The sequence below is a fragment of the Sciurus vulgaris genome, assembly GCF_902686455.1.
Source record: "Sciurus vulgaris genome assembly, chromosome: 11".
NCBI lineage: Eukaryota > Metazoa > Chordata > Mammalia > Rodentia > Sciuridae > Sciurus > Sciurus vulgaris.
This window is the reverse complement of record NC_136472.1, coordinates 8,959,202-8,974,552: the sequence shown is the minus strand read 5'-3', so window position 1 is coordinate 8,974,552 and position 15,351 is coordinate 8,959,202. Positions and strand designations below refer to the sequence as shown.

Below are 15,351 nucleotides of genomic sequence, written 5' to 3'. Positions count from 1 at the left end.
CCGCCAAAAGCTAAAAATATTTCCCACAGAGTAGGGAGGCTCCCAGGGAGAATCAATTTATTGGGGAGTGGGTGCAGTTGGTCAGACCCCATAAATAGGAGGGGGCAGGGAGCCCAAAGACAGGAAGAGGGCAGTGTCCTTAGTTACAGTGGTTGCTGGGACCTAGAGGCTGAGAAAGTGAGGACTCCAGGAGGGGGCCTAAGGACCTGACTCCAGTAGCCCACTCTCAGGGTGACCAGCTGGAGCTGGCCCAAGGGATTGCAAACACTCAAGGGCAGGTTTGGGGTCTGGTTTGGAGGCTCAGATCTTCTCATCAGGGGCTGGCAGGCGCTGTCGAGAGGGCTCTACACCCCAGATCTCCCTGGCATACTGGGCAATGGTGCGGTCACTGGAGAACTTGCCCGAGGTGGCTATGTTCCTGATCACCATCCGTGTCCATTCTCTCGGGTTCTGCAGGCAAAAGGGGAACTCTGGGTCACTCCATAAGCAGGTTCCCCACCTTCTGCCTCATCCCAGCCAGGGCCATAAACGCCCTGCCAACCCCTGGCCAGGACCTCTCACCTTGTACAGGGCACTGACTTTCTCCTGGCACTTAATATATTCTTCATAATCTGCAAAGACTTTAAACCTGGAAGGGAAAGGAGAGGCAGCAAGCTCTGGGTCATTCGCCCCAGTGGATCGCTGATGCTGCTTGCAAAACAACCTGGCCACAGCTGCTCAGGACCCTGTTCAGCCTCCCCACCCCCACCTAAGCCCTGCCCTACCCAGCAGCCCCAGTTGCATGGTTGCCTGGCCAGCCAGCTCACCGGTCATGGTGCATGAGCATGTTGACAATGTCCTTGAACAAGTCGGGCTGTTTGGGAGAGAAGAAGCCACTGCTCAGCTGCTCAATAATCTGCCGAAGCTCAGGAATGCGGTCGTAGTACTCCTGGGCATTGTACCTGCCAGGGCAGAGCCGTGGTCAGCTCCCTAGAAAGGGCTTCCTGGTTCCTCCTCCAGAGAAGATCCAGGAAGTTCCAAGCCTCAGTGTCAACCCCAGGCCTATAGCCTGCTGCCACCCCCTGGAGCTGCTGCCCCTCTGGAGTCCTTCCCTGGAAGTCCCTCTGCTCGGCTCCCTGCCTCCTCTCCCACTTTGTGGATGAGGAAACTCAACCTGGATGGAAAGGTGAGTCTTGGAGCCAAGGCCTCCAACAAGAGCCCTTCCTCCCACACACCACGATTCTTTCCTCCATGAATGGCCCGAGCTGGGTGCGCAGCTCCCTGGTAGCCCTGGGTTCCATCCCCAGCACCAGGGGGATAAAAGAAAAGGAAAAACCTCTGTGAATATCCTTTCTCCCCACCATCCCAAACCCTCCCTGGCCTCGCCTTTGGGCTCCAGGTGGCACCAACAGGTACGTCCCCAGGTATGTCCAACCCAGCTCATCGTGGGCGGTACCATCTTTCCTCCACTTCTGAGATGGCAATCCTATACCCCAGACCCCACATTTGAAACCCTCCCCGAGGCCAGCCGGGTCTCCTTCACTACCTGCCCTTTCCAGTCAGAAACCAAGGCCTCCTCCACGATGTCTGATCCCAGGCCCCTGTGCTGCCCTGCTTTAGTGACTTTTGGCCCCACAGGGTCCCCCCTCCACCCCCTACAGCCCAGTCTCCATCCTGCAGCCAGAACGGTACTGAAGCCTAGTCTGAAAAATGTGGGACCTTGCTCAGAATGTTCCACAGCTCCTTCCTGCCCAAAGGACAAAGCCAATCTTTGAGTCAAGCCTCACAGGAGAAGTCTCCTGGCACTGAATGCCAGCTCTCTGAAGCTGTTGGGGGAAGTGTACACTGGAACCAACTTTCTGGAAAGCAATCTGGCAATCTGTTCCAGAGCCTTAAGAACTCAGACTCCGACCAAAACAAAAGGAAGCAAGCAAAGCTCTTCTAGTGGCTCTTTTAAGGGAATAATCAAAGATGAAGACAGAGAGAAAGGTTGTTCATTACGGTAATGATTAGACTAACCGGCAAAATTAACCTTCCTGTCCAACCATATGAAATGAGTTAAATAATATAAGCTGGGTGTGGTGGAGCTCACGCCTGTAATCCCCAGCTGCTCGAGAGGCTGAGGCAGGAGGATCCTGAGTTCAAAGCCAGCCTCAGCAACTCAGTGAGGCCCTAAGCAACTCAGTGAAACCCTGTCTCTAAATAAAATACAAAAAAGGGCTGGGGATGTGGCTTAGTGGTTAAGCACCCATTAGTTCAATCCCCAGTACCCCCCCCCCAAAATAAATAATAATAATAATAATAATATGGCATATCCTTAGGATGGAGCACTATACAAATATTAAAAGATTTTTGAAAACTAATGACATGAAAAATGTCATTAAGCCCAGGTGCAGTGAGTGGGGCACGCTTGTAATCCCAGGGACTCCAGGGGCTGAGGCAGGAGGACTGCGAGTTCAAACTCAGCCTCAGCAACTTAGTGAGGCCCTAAGCAACTCATCAAGACCTGTCTCATAAAATGTAAAAAAGGGCTAGGGATGTGGCTCAGTGGTTAAGCGCCCGTGGGTTCAATCCCTGGCACCAAAAAAAAAAAAGTCTCTCTAGCCAGGCACGGTGGCACATGCCTGTAATTCCAGCTATTCAGGAGGCTGAGGCAAAAGGATCACAAGTTCGAGGCCAGCATCAACAACTTGGTGAGACCCTGTGTTAAAATATCAATTAAAGGGCTGGAGACACAGCTTAGTGGTAGAGCACTTGCCTAGCATGTATAAAGCCTTCATTCAATCCCTAGGACTGCAAAATGTATGAAAAAAAAGGTCTCTTCAATATCAAATAAGGTATCGGGGCATAAAATTCTACATACTTTATTCCCAACTAATAAAAAAATTTTTTAGTTGTAAATAGACACAATACCTTTATTTTATGTATTTATTTTTATGCCATGCTGAGGATCAAACTCAGTGCCTCACACATGCTCGGTGAGCATTCTACCACTGAGCCACAACCCTAGCCCCTTATTCCCAATATTTTTGCGGTGCTGGGGATTGAACCCAGGGCCTTATGCTTGCAAGGCAAGCACTCTACCAACTGAGCTATATCCCCAGCCCCCCAATTTTTATTTAACTTTTTTTTTTTTTTTTTTTTGGTACCAGGGATTGAACCCAGGGGTGCTCAGTCACTGAGACACATCCCCAGCCCTTTTTATTTTTTATTTTGAGACAGGGTCTCACTAGGTTGCATACAGCCTTGCTAAATTGTCGAGGCTGGCTTCAAACCTGCAATCCTCCTGCCCCAACCTCTGGAGCCCCTAGGATTATAGGCATGTGCCACCATGCCCAGCCCTTATTCCCAACTTTTAAAAACTATATATGCATATAAACACGCATAAAAAAGGGAACTGTGGCTTTAAATCTAGGTGTGGGATTATGGGTGACAGTTTTTTTTTACTCTTTGTTTTGTATTTTTCTAATTAATGAGGAGTATTACTTTTGTAATTAGAAAAATCATATTTAAAAAATAAGTTTTAGGCTGGTGACAGAGCTCGTTGGTAGAGCACTCACCTAGCATGTGGAGAGCCCTCAGTTAGCTCCCCAGCACCACAAAAATGAACAAATGAAATTTTAGCTGGGTGCACACCTGTAGTCCACATACTTAGGAAGTTGAGGCAGGAGGATTATGAGTTTGAGGCCAGCCTGGGCAAAAAAATTTATGTAAAAATAAAGTCTGCTCAAATAACTGTGCTGCTGACCACAAGCACAGTTGTAATCACTACTATTCTTTTTCTCTTTTTGCCATGATTTCCAGGTAGCTAATGATTTGATTTTACCTCCAACTGCAGAGTAATATTATCCCTCAGGGTTGACATCATTTTCTTTCTCTTTCTTTAGTTCCGTGTTACTTCTCTCTTTTCCCATTTCATTCACCTTCGGAGCTCTAAGCTCCCCCAAAGTTTTCCAGAATCCTGAGGGCCATAACTAAGCCCTTGCACAGCCTGGGTCAGCCCTTCCAGGCATGCCCCTGCCTCCTAACCCTGCACTCCCACAGTCACAGTTGGTGCCCCCTGCCCATGAACCCTCAGCTTTGGAGCCCTTGACCCCATACCCTCTCTGGTCAAGCCTTTCCACGTCCTCCACCCGCATGCCAAAGATGAAGAAGTTCTCCTCTCCGGCCTCTTCTGCCATCTCCACATTGGCCCCGTCCATGGTGCCAATGGTCAGAGCCCCATTGAGCATGAATTTCATGTTGCCAGTGCCTGAGGCCTCGGTGCCAGCCGTGGAGATCTGCTCAGACAGGTCGGCTGCTGGAATCACTGTAGGCCAGCAGCAGAGAACAAGGTCAACTTGGGAAATGGCCCCAGCCCAGCTGGATTAGGCTGGCCCTGGGCATAGCCAGATTCAGCGTCCCCTCCACCCCATCCCTCTAGTCCTCACTAGCCAATCTCCCTCTCCCCCATCCCTCCTTTTGTTATCCTCCAATATCTGGGAGCCAACCTGAGCCCTCCACTGTGGGACCTGAGGGCACCAATAGTACCCAGCTCCCCAGATTTCACCCTGTACTGCCTGAGGTCCCACCATTAAAGGAGCATTCTTGTGTTCGCAGCTTGACCCTCTCCAGCACCTTCTTTAACGTGCAAGCACCCAAGCAAAAGATGGCCAGTGCTACTCACTCCTGGGATCTAAGTATTCAGAGCCTCCCTAGGTTCCTGCCAATAGCACCCCACCTTTCTCCGCCAGCGAGACTCGGTAGTTCTCCAGGAAGATCACGCGGAGGCGGTCTCCCACCACCGGGTCGTGGTTGACCACATCCCCAATGGCAGTGATGAGCTTGATAATCATCTTGGCCATGTGGTACCCGGGTGCGGCCTAGGAGCACAGTCTGGGGTCAGAGCTACTGCCCTGTTCCTTACCTTTCATCCCACAAGCCAGCCAGGTGGATTCGGCCTGGACACCAAGGCCCACAGCTCTGGTCTGTGCTTCTCACCTTGCCTCCAATCATCACAGTCCGGGGCACGACAAACTTGTTGGGCTCCTTCTTGATGCCTATGGAGAAAAGAGGATGAAGCAGGCCAGCTGTCCCCTCCGGTAGAAGCCCCTAAGAGCACCTAGGCAGCAGGGCCTGGACTGGGAGACGGTGGGCCTGACTTGGGCAATTACTGCTCTGTGGCTGTCACTTCCCCCTCTCTGAGCCTCAATTTGCCCATCTATGAAATGGGGATAATACCATGTTGTCACCAGGCCCAAGAAGCTCTGGATCAAGCAGTGTGGTACGGTGCTAGAAGATGCACAGCAGGGAGGACTGGGGCAGGCAGAGTCCCTGCCACTCACGGTTGTACAGGGTGATGACGTGAAGGCAGTTGAGGAGCTGGCGTTTGTATTCATGGATCCGTTTCACCTGGACATCGAAGAGTGAGTTGGGGTTGATGTGGACTTTGTACTCCCTCTCCAGATATGCGGAGAACTTCAGCTTGTTTTCCTGCAGGCAGAGTGGGGTGCTCACCGACAGCCTTCAGGCATCAAGAAATCCAGGCTGGAGATGTGGCTCGGGATAGTGTCAGTCTGCGAGCCTGAGGCCCTGGGCTCAAGCCCCAGCACCACACACAGAGAAAGAACTACAGTCCTCACGTCCTGTCTCTCCTTTCACTCAGGATCAGGAAGGTAGATGGTAGGAGGCTCACCTGCCACCTTCATCCACTCCTACACCAGGGCAGACATCGCTAATCAATGTCCGCACTCTCCCAAGAGGTCGGATGCTGCCTTCCACCACTGACTCCAGAGCTCCAAGGAGCGCTTAGCAAAGGCCTGGGTTTGGCAGGTTAGATGGGCTTGAACTGCCATCCTGACTCAGGTGTCTGGGTCCTTCTGCACTGGCCACATGCCAGCCCTGGCACAGAGGTCCCCACCTGCTTCACTTTGGCCACATCCCGGATAAAGGCTTCATCGTCCACGTAGGAAAGCAGCTTGCGCAGCTGATCCAGGTCTGAGATGTACTCCTCCCCGATGCGCTGTGGAAACAGGCTGTCAGTCAAGCCCCCTCGCTCCACCTCTTTCCTCCAGACATTAAGGGTTCCTTCGAGGTTGGCCAACTTCACTTCCTCCCCCTAGCCGACTGCTCTGGAAGCCTTCCCATCTCCTCCTCTCCAGCCTCCCAGTGAGGGCATGGTGCATCCTCCTCCCCTCCCAACCTTGACCTCTGATGGCTGACCCAGCTGAACACAGCTGGCCCTCCTGGATTCCTGGCTTTTCTGGTATAACCTTGAGCCTCTTCCATCAGACACCTGCCCCTCACAGTCTCATTTCAGATGTGACCGGTTGATGACCCTTCCATTAGACTGTGAACTCCTGCAGGTTGACCTCTGTAGCTGGCCTTCATTAGCCCTTGAGCACAGCTCATGCAGAAAAGGAAATGGTGCCCCTCTCTCCAGGCACATGCTTGGCTTGGGGACCCCAATAGAGGATGGGTTTCAGCCCTCACCTGGGAGCACTTGCACAGTGAGCTACCTGCACAAGGTACCCAGCCAATCCCTGAAGGGACCTGTGTTGGTCCTACAGGCCCTACTGTGGCCTCTCACCTCGGCAATGACCTCTGCCAACCCTGGGTTACACAGAACCAGCCATCGCCGGGGGGTGATGCCATTGGTCTTGTTCTGGAACTTATGTGGCTCCAGCTCATAGAAGTCCTTGAAGCTGCGGGATGAGGTTGGACGGGAGTCACCGCTGGCTCCTGCTGGGCTCTCTTCCCTGGGGACTCTACTCTAGTTTCTAGAATGGGGGATGCAGCTCTGGGGTAGGAGGGGTGCTCAGCCTAAGAGGGGGTGATCTAGAAACAGGGCTGTACTGGAAGGGGTCACTGTGTGTGTAAGAACAGCACCCGCATAAGGGGCCACCGGGGAAGAGGGGGTGGGTCCTCTAGGGCGGCGGGGTGGGCGGAGCCAGGAGGGGCGCGGTGGCGGAGCGGGCTCACATGGTCTTCTTGAGGATCTCGGAGTGGATGCGCGCCACGCCATTGACTGCGTGGGAGCCAGCGATGCACAGGTGCGCCATGTTGATGCGCTTCACCGCGCCCTCCTCCACCAGGGACATGCGCCTCAGCCGGTCTACGTCCCCCGGGAACGCAGCCGCCACCCTCTGTGCCAGAAGAGCCGAGTTAGGACCAGAACCCAGGAACTCGGGTCCCTAGTGCCTTCGCCCCGCCCCAGCCTGGCCCAAGGCCCTCCGGGGCCCAAGGCTCAGGTCTGGCCGGCACCCCTGGCTCCGCCCACTCACGTTAAGGAAGCGCTGATTGATCTCGTAGATGATCTGAAGGTGCCGGGGCAGCAGAGTCTCCATGAGGTGCACCGGCCAGCGCTCCAGCGCCTCAGGCAGCACCGTGTGGTTGGTGTAGGCGCAGGTCTTCACTGTCACTTCCCAGGCCTGGTGCACGAGGCGGGGCGTCAGGACGGAGGCTGGAGCCTAGGCGCTCCACACACCGCGCCCACGGGCCCTGCCACTGCAGAGCCGGCTTCCGGCCCTCAACCTCCGGTCTCCTGTGCCCGTACCCTCCCCTCAACTCATGTCCTCCTCCAGTCTGGGAAGGGGACGCCGAGAAGGAGCACAGCTCAGGGGCGGGCGGGTCCTGAAGCGCACCTTGTCCCAGTCCAGTCGCTCCAGGTCCACTAGAATCCTCATCAGCTCGGGAATGGCCAAGGAGGGGTGGGTGTCATTGAGCTGGATGGCCACCTATGGAAGGGCATTGGAGTCAGTCTGGGCCCCGACCCAACTGCTGTGGCGACTAGCCTCTGCCCCTTGTGTGGCTGAGCAGGGCCAAGGTGCTCTGAGGGCAGAAGGCCTGGGCAGCAGACAGAAGAGTGCAGGGCCTCCGCAGCCGCCGCGCCTCACCCACGAAGAGCGGTGAGGCGGGCTAAGGCCAGACGAAGTGGCGACCTTTTCGGGGAGTACCTTATCTGGGAAGGCATCGAAGTTGGTGCGCACTGGATCACGGCAGCCAAACTTGGAGGACTTGAAGCGCCGGATGATGTCCTGGAGGGTGGCAGCCACCACGAAGTACTCCTGCTTCAGCCGCAGCTCCTTGCCCTCGAAGAACTAGGGACAGTGCAGGGTGAAGGGGCGTGACCTAAAGCGCAGGCCCCCAGGCCCCAGGTAGGCTGGTGCAGGAGTGTGTCAGGAATGGGGCTGTAAGGTGGGTGTCAGCAGGACACCCACCCACCCAACCTGCCTCCCTCAGGACTCAGGTGCCCTCCCACTCAACTCCTGGTAGGGACTAGGGACGCAGGACACGCAGGGCCAGCAGTATGCTCTGGGTGAGACTAAGGCAGCAGAGAGTGCCCCTGACCCCTGTTCCCAAGGATCAAGCTTCCAGACCCCAGCCCAGGGGGCAACGCACGTTATCATTGGGGTACAAGACACGGGAGATGTTCTCAGCCAGATTTCGGTCCAGCACAGCCTGGATGTAGCCACCAACGTTGACTGAGGGATGAAGTGGGGACATGGTCAGGCTGAGGCTGAGCATGAGCCAGGCAGGGGCTGGGCGGGCTGCTGCTACCAACAGATGAACTCACAGTCCTTGAGGTTGAAGTCGTTGGGCGCCTTGGCAGACCAGAGGCGCATGGTGTTGACCACGTTGTTGCGGTAGCCGGGCACAGGTGTGTCGTAGGGCATGGCCAGCACCACCTGCGTGGAGCGCTCTGGGTCAGGAGATGGACAGGCTGCCAGTGGGGGCGGGCCAGCCCTGGGCACCTGCCTGCTTGTGGCTCACGGGGACTGAGGGCATCGCCCTGCACTCTGCCGGCTCCACCCCCAGGTCCTGGTCCCAGTGCTCGCGTTTATTAGCTGGGTTACTATGAGCAAACAGCATAACCTCTCTGGATCTCATCTAGAAGAAGCAGAAACCCCAGCTTCTCCCCCAACACCCCTAACAGCTTCTCTCAGGGGTATTATGGGAAGCCCAAGGTGGGGCTTCTCTGGGTGGCCTCTCTGCAGCAGGGCTCAGCAAAAGCAAGAGGACACTCTGGACTCGGGGGGGGGGGGCGGACTGAAGGGTCACAGGGGTCAGGGTGAAGGGTCACAAAGGTCAGGTCTATCTAAAGGTCTGGTGTCTGGTTGATCAGAGCTGATGAGCAGCCTCCCACAGCAGCAAGCACCAGTAATGGCTGCTGAGCCACCGCTGCTGCCTCAGTGCCAAGACACATCCAGCCTCCAAGGGAGCCCCCTGGAAGAGGCAGCCTCTCCTGGCGAGCACGGTGTCAGCCCCAGAAGCTGGGAGAGGGAAGGTGCCGGCACAGCCCCAGGGAGCCAGCGCTGCACGTGCCAGGCCACACAGCCCTGGGCCTCAACCTGTCACTGGACCAAATGCCCACTTCTGAAAGCATGGAGGTTTCTGTGTGGCCCCTCTGGAGGCTGGTGACCTGCAGCCACGGCGAGAGGATCTAGGGATCTAGATCAGGGACCAGGTATCTAGATGCCTGGCTTAACTTTGGGCTCCCTGTAACTTGCTGCTGAGTGACCAGAGCAATTGCTCTTGCAAGGCCTTCGTTTTCTCCCTTGACCCCTTTCGAGACTGCTGCTTTGCTTCCATCGGTACCCCCAGGTCAGTGTGCAGGGGAGTCAGGTAGCTGTGAGAGCCCTTTGATAAGTCTTGTGTTGTGGAGAGCAGTGGAGGCTGGGAGAGGTGTTGCTGGAGCAGGGACAACCTCTCTCCTCCCTCCAGTCTTTCTCTTAACCTAGGCCCCCAGTGATCCTCATTCCAACCTTCCTGGCTCTGGCTGTTTGACCTTAAATAAGTCACTTAACCTCTCTGAGCCTCGGCACCCTCAGTTGTACAATGGCCCCAGGCTCTTTCCCTGTGTCCCGCTTTGTCTGGGCGCTTCCTCCCTTGCCCCTTCATCCTCACCTGTGTGTCAACCCACTTGGCCCCCTGGCTAGTGTGCTCCACTCGGCCATAGAAGTGCACAGGCAACGTGAATTCAGGTCGGGCCTTCTCCCAAGGGTTTCCGTAGCGAAGCCAGTCATCAGCCTCCTCCATCTGAGCAGAAGGCAGGTCCGGGCAAAAGAAGGCAGCGTCAGACTCAGGCACTCAGGCCGTGGTGGGCCATGGGGCAGGGCAGGAGCAGAGGCCCAGGGACGCCGACAGGTTATGGGGGTCCCCAGCTGGCTGGGGCAACCCGAGAGGGGCAGGGGGGCTTTCTCTGGAGGCTGGCTGATTCTGGTCCTATCCGGATTTGGATGACCAAATGGGAGAGCTCTCCATCATGACCGGGCCCCACAAGGTCTGGGCCAAACTGCTCACCTGCCAACCCCCGCAGATCTTCTGGTTAAAAATTCCAAACTCATAGCGGATCCCGTAGCCATAGGCAGCCAGGCCCAGTGTCGCCATGGAGTCCAGAAAACAGGCTGGGGTGTTGAGGGAGTGGATGTCAGGGACCCAGCAGGAAGGGACCCTCTGCCCAGCCCAACCCTGCAAGCCACCCTCTCACCTGCCAGCCGTCCCAGGCCCCCGTTGCCCAGCCCTGCATCCTCCTCGATTTCCTCTAGCTCCTCCATATCCAGGCCCAGCTGCAGAGGGGGTGGCAGTGGTCAGGACCAGGTGCAGCAGGGAAGCCCCCCCAAGTCCTAGAGGCCCCCCACCTGGTATGTGGCCTCGTCACAGGCATTCTCCAAGGCCAGGTTCACCATGGTGTTCTGCAGTGTCCGTCCCATGTAGAACTCCAGAGACAGGTAGTAGATCCTCTGTCCAGACAGAGGACAGGAGAGGAGTCAGAGTCACCTACCAGTGTTCAGTCTCTCACCTTCCTTTCCCACTTCCAGGCCCCAGTATGTTCCATCTCTGTCCCCAATTTTTTTGTCCCCACTCAGACTTCAGGGCCCATCATTCCCTTGACTTCAGACACGTGCCTTTTCTCTCTGGCCTCAGTTTCCCCATCTGGAGAATGGGGCTGGCCAGACCTACCTCAGGGATTGAGGTGCTTGAGACAGGTGCAGACCCCTTCAGTCATACCCACACACCCCAATAGCCCACAGGGGGTCAGGACGTAGAGAAGCACCTCTAAGTGCTCCCCCAAAGGGCAAGGCCAAGGCCTAGAGAGGAGGCCTTTACTCAAGGTCACACAATGACTCAGGGCTAGAGATTGCAGCCTCCCATCCATGCAGTGCCCAGTTCCCCTTGGCCCTTCAGCCTCAGTGCCAAGAAGGGGACAGAGACAGGCGGCATGAGGATGCTGATAGTGCCTCATCTCCCCATTTCCTGGTCGCCTCCCCCTCCCCCACCCCTGGCATGGGGTGTTGGGTTGCTGACATTTACCGTGACCCCACCAGACACTTGATCCCTGCTTTCCCAGACTCCCCAGGCTTGCCCCACCTGTGGTACAGGCACACCACACACACTCAGTGATATGTCCTTCCACGGAGGGCCCAAACCAGGCCACCGGAGTCTTCCTGCCCATCAGCCGCCACTCCAACCTGAAGTGGGCACTAGACTCTTTGCAAGCAGCCCACCTGCCCTGAGCCCCGACTAGCCCCTAGCCCCAGTCTCACCCTTTCTGCTTGGCACCCTGGACCCTCCAACCCCAAGACCCTGAGGTGACTCTTTATTTTGTCATGGAAAACTCAAGCCCCAGGAAGGGGCAGCCACTTGGTCAGGACCTCCCGGCTCCCTGGCAGGATCCCAGCCCATTCCCCACCCGGGGTGCCCCCAGCAGCACCTTGGGGTCCTTCTCATAGTAGTGCTGCTGCGTGCGGATCCAGCGCCCCACGAGGTGGTCACGCACGGTGTGAGCCAGCGCGAAGTAGTAGTCGCGTGGGGTGGCCACATTGCGGTCCTTGACCAGTGTGAAATGGAGGTGCCGGTTGAAGTTCTTTTTCAGTTCCGTCACATTCTCCACGCCGGCCAGGCCACGAACGCTGATTTGCTTTCTCTTCTCATGGTCTGACAGGGGCCGGGACATGGCTGCGGGAGGGCGGGCTGGACTGAGGGGCGAGTGGACAGGCAGCCTCTGAGGCACTTCCAGCCAGGGAGTGGGGCTCCCCGGCCCAGCAGGGATTTAAAGCCTGGCTCAGGGCGGCTTGCCCCGCCTCCCCTGCCAGGGGAGGGTCTTGGCCAGGAGGCTCCGGGAGCTATTTTGGGGGCAAGAGGAGGGGAGGGGAGGGAGGGACAGCTCCACACAGGCCAGACCAGGCCCAGCCTGGCCTGCTTGCAGCCTGTACTGACCCACTTCCTACTTGTCTTCTGTCCTGTTCCTGCTTTTCGCAGGTTTCCAGACAAGATGACGTAGGCAGTGCTGGCCTGGGAGACCGACCTGGGCTAAGGCCTCCCCACTGAGCCCCTTTCCTGAGCCACGGATGAAGTGTGGGGCTGGATGTGACACCTGCAGAGGCCGAGGGGCTGGGGCCATCATGGGGACAGGTTTCAGGAGGCCCAGTCCTGGGCTCTGGACACACCGTACCCTCCGGAGCAGAGGGCCTGCTTTACACTCATTTTTCTTTTAGTGGTGCTGGGGATGGAAGCCGGGCCTCACAAATGCTCGACAAGCGCTCCACCACTAAGCCACATCCCCAGCCTTGCTCTAACATCTGCCCAGAGGTGCAGCCGGCAGCTCGAACAACCTCTGGTCAGGTTTATCATAGCAGAGAAACTGCGCTGGGGCCTGTTGGTGGCTGCACACGGGGAGCCGCATGCGACAGCAAGAGGGGCCAAGAACTTAGGGTCAGTGTGCCTTGAACAGAAGAGGTGTGGCTGGCACTCAAGACACTGGGCAGCTGTGAGCAGGGGGACCAGGACCTGAGTTCCAGCAGGTGGCATGTGGGGGGTTCGCCTGAGGCAGGGAAACTGCCCTCACCCCACCCCCACCAAAGTCGAGCCACTCTGAGCTCCCCCTGTTGCTGTCCCTCAAGGAGCTCTGAAGTGACCTTTCCCTGAGGGATGGTCAGATTACAGGCTAGCTTTGGCGGAGGTTTCCAGCCTGGCGCAGGAGTCCCTGGGAACTGTAGTCCTGAGGGTTCAGGAGAAACCAGCATTCCGACTCATTCAATGGTGACAGTCAGTGACATCCAGGTCTCCCTGTGACCCACCTGCTCAGCAGGTGACGTGGCCACCTCTCACCCACTCCTCCTATCTGGGGCTGCACAGTGGGCAAGGATTTAGCAGGCCAGGATTCATGGCTTTGTGACCTCACTTAAAACAGGGGTCTACTCTGCCACTTTCCTCCAGTCGGCTTCAGGCCCTTCCTGCTAAAATCTGGGTTGCTTACGTCCTGGCTGTGACAGACTTGCTGGGTGCCCTTGGACTGGTTGCTTTAACTTTCTGAGCCTGGGATTCCATCAAATGCATACTCTCGCCAGGCAGGGCTCGAGCCTGTAATCCCAGCTGCTCAGGAGGCTGAGGCAGGAGGATCACAAGCTCAAAGCCAGCCTCGGCAACTCAGTGAGATTCTGTCTCTGAAACAACAAAAGACTGTGGCTCAGTGCTTAAGTGCCCCTGGGTTCAGTCTCTGGTACTCCCCCACCCCCCCCAATTACACTCAAACCGACTATTAAACCTTGCCCCTTCCAGCAGCTGCCTTCTAATCTCCTGGGGGCAGACTTTGGAAACTGTTTTTGTTCTTTGGGTAAACAGAACCTAGGACCTTGTACTATTTCAAAGGCTGGCTGGTCCAGGGGAAGAACTAGCTGTTCTGCTCGAGGACCAAAGAAGCAGGTCAGAGGCCTGGGCAGCTGCGGGATGCTATTGAGCCTGCTTCAGGACAGCCAGGCTGTTGACGAGAACTTTCTGAGCTGGGCAGACCAGGCCCTTCTGCAAGGCCTCCACTCTTCCCAAGACCCCACTCTACACCTGTCCCAGATGCAGGGGTGTTGCCCTGCTTGGGTTTCAGGGGTGGAGAGGCCCCATTTCCACAAAGAGATCAGGACAGACACCTGGGCAGACAGTGGACAACTCTGTAACTTTTCTTTTTGACTGGGACGGATGCCAGTGCCTCATGCATGGATTGAGGCACTATTCCCCCCCTCTTTTTTTTTTGTTACCAGGGATTGAACCCAGGGACACTTAACCACGAGGCACATCCCAGTCCTTTTTATATTTTGAGTCAGGGTATAAGTCGTGGAGGCTGGCTTTGAGCGCCCGATCCACCCGAGCTGGTGTTATAGGTGTGCACCACCATACCCGGCTACTTCCCATTTTTAATGGAAACAAACACCTGGCAGCCCCTTCACAATTCCATCCCCATCTTTGCACAGGGCTGCACCTACCCTCTGGTGTAGCCCCACATGTGCGAGAGACCCAGACATGCATTATCCCTGCATTGTCCCTTGGTGGGTTGTGGCAGAGTCAATTTCTTGCCCCCCCCCCCCCACTGTGCTGGGAATTGAACCTAGGGCCCTGTGCATGCAAGTCAAGCACTCTACCAACTGAGCTGTATCCCCAGCCCTGTGAGCCGACTTCTTGGCAATCACCACCTGACAAGCCGTAGCTCATTATCTGGCCTGTCACCACCCTGATGGTGGCAGCATGCTTGGGTCATGCCAACTTTTCACTGCCCCTTACTGTGTCCAAGATTCACCCCCCCTATGCCAAGGGCCTGACCCCACTAGACCACCTACACCTTACGGACACCAAGTTAGTGGTCCTTTGCTTGCTGCTGGCCCTGCTCCCACCCCAGCTCACCCTCCTGCACTCCACGAACCAGCCCACAGGTCGTTTGAGCATCTGCTCTTGTTTCCTTCTGGGTGGCACAAAAGCCCTTTGGACTGTCCCCAGGTTCCTCTCCCTGAGGTGACACCATCAGAGGGCCCCCCTTCCTTCTGCACAACCCAGCCCAGCATGTCTCACCTCACCTCTGGCTTCCCATCTCTCCACCCTCCTCCACTGCCCTGCGCCCCAGGGGCATTAACCCCAGAAGCTCACTCTTCCACCTGAACCAAGTTGAGGATGTTTATGATCATGAAGTTTCTAAGCAGAAACTCGGCCTCCCTCCCTGGACCAATCTTGGGTTTCTGCAGTGTCTGGCTGAGTCTCAGTAACAGAGCCCTCACACTGACCTTTCCCGACTGGCATGCCCCTGGCCAAGTTCAAGGGGTGGGGACACTCAATGCTGCAGCAGCAGAAACTGGAACTGTGTGGGCACAGCCCTATCACAACAGGACAGGGGGCCACCTTTGCACCCAAGGTAGTGTTAAGGCGGGCAGAGAAGCCTTTCCACCTTCCCCAACGCTGCCACTGTGGCAGGTGCCTGCCACCAGGCAGTGTTTGGACGGTGCCTTTTCAGCCGCTGTTAACTCTCCAAAACCTTAAAAGCTGTGGGCTGGGGGCAGAGAGGGAGCACAGGAATGTGCTGGCCCCAGGGAAGAGGCGGAGGAGATAGCCCGGCTGTGGTTAAGTCATTTATTG

At 56.4% G+C, this 15,351-nt stretch overlaps 1 protein-coding gene across 1 annotated transcript; it reads right to left on the bottom strand.

The window, feature by feature from the left end:
• Positions 1 to 40: 40 nt before the first annotated feature.
• On the bottom strand, positions 41 to 11,997 carry PYGM (glycogen phosphorylase, muscle associated). The gene is made up of 20 exons (XM_079104187.1): positions 11,672 to 11,997; positions 10,599 to 10,700; positions 10,448 to 10,526; positions 10,261 to 10,364; positions 9,865 to 9,996; positions 8,534 to 8,645; positions 8,359 to 8,441; positions 7,914 to 8,057; positions 7,602 to 7,694; positions 7,242 to 7,388; positions 6,940 to 7,103; positions 6,548 to 6,662; positions 5,879 to 5,980; positions 5,304 to 5,451; positions 4,960 to 5,018; positions 4,700 to 4,841; positions 4,081 to 4,288; positions 807 to 941; positions 562 to 628; positions 41 to 450 (listed from the first exon to the last, which is right to left on the bottom strand). Exons 1-20 carry the CDS (start codon positions 11,912 to 11,914, stop codon positions 301 to 303), a joined length of 2,529 nt encoding a protein of 842 aa, XP_078960313.1. The 5' UTR covers positions 11,915 to 11,997; the 3' UTR covers positions 41 to 300.
• Positions 11,998 to 15,351: the final 3,354 nt, after the last annotated feature.

Bases quoted from the DNA above. Each gene is read 5' to 3' on its own strand.
- PYGM (XM_079104187.1), bottom strand. From the start codon at position 11,914: ATGTCCCGGCCCCTGTCAGACCATGAGAAGAGAAAGCAAATCAGCGTT. The intron at 5,019-5,303 runs GTGAGTGGCAGG...TTTTCTCCATAG, and splicing joins CGTCATCACCCTGTACAACC to GCATCAAGAAGGAGCCCAAC. The intron at 629-806 runs GTGAGCTGGCTG...TTTCCCTTCCAG, and splicing joins ATGCTCATGCACCATGACCG to GTTTAAAGTCTTTGCAGATT.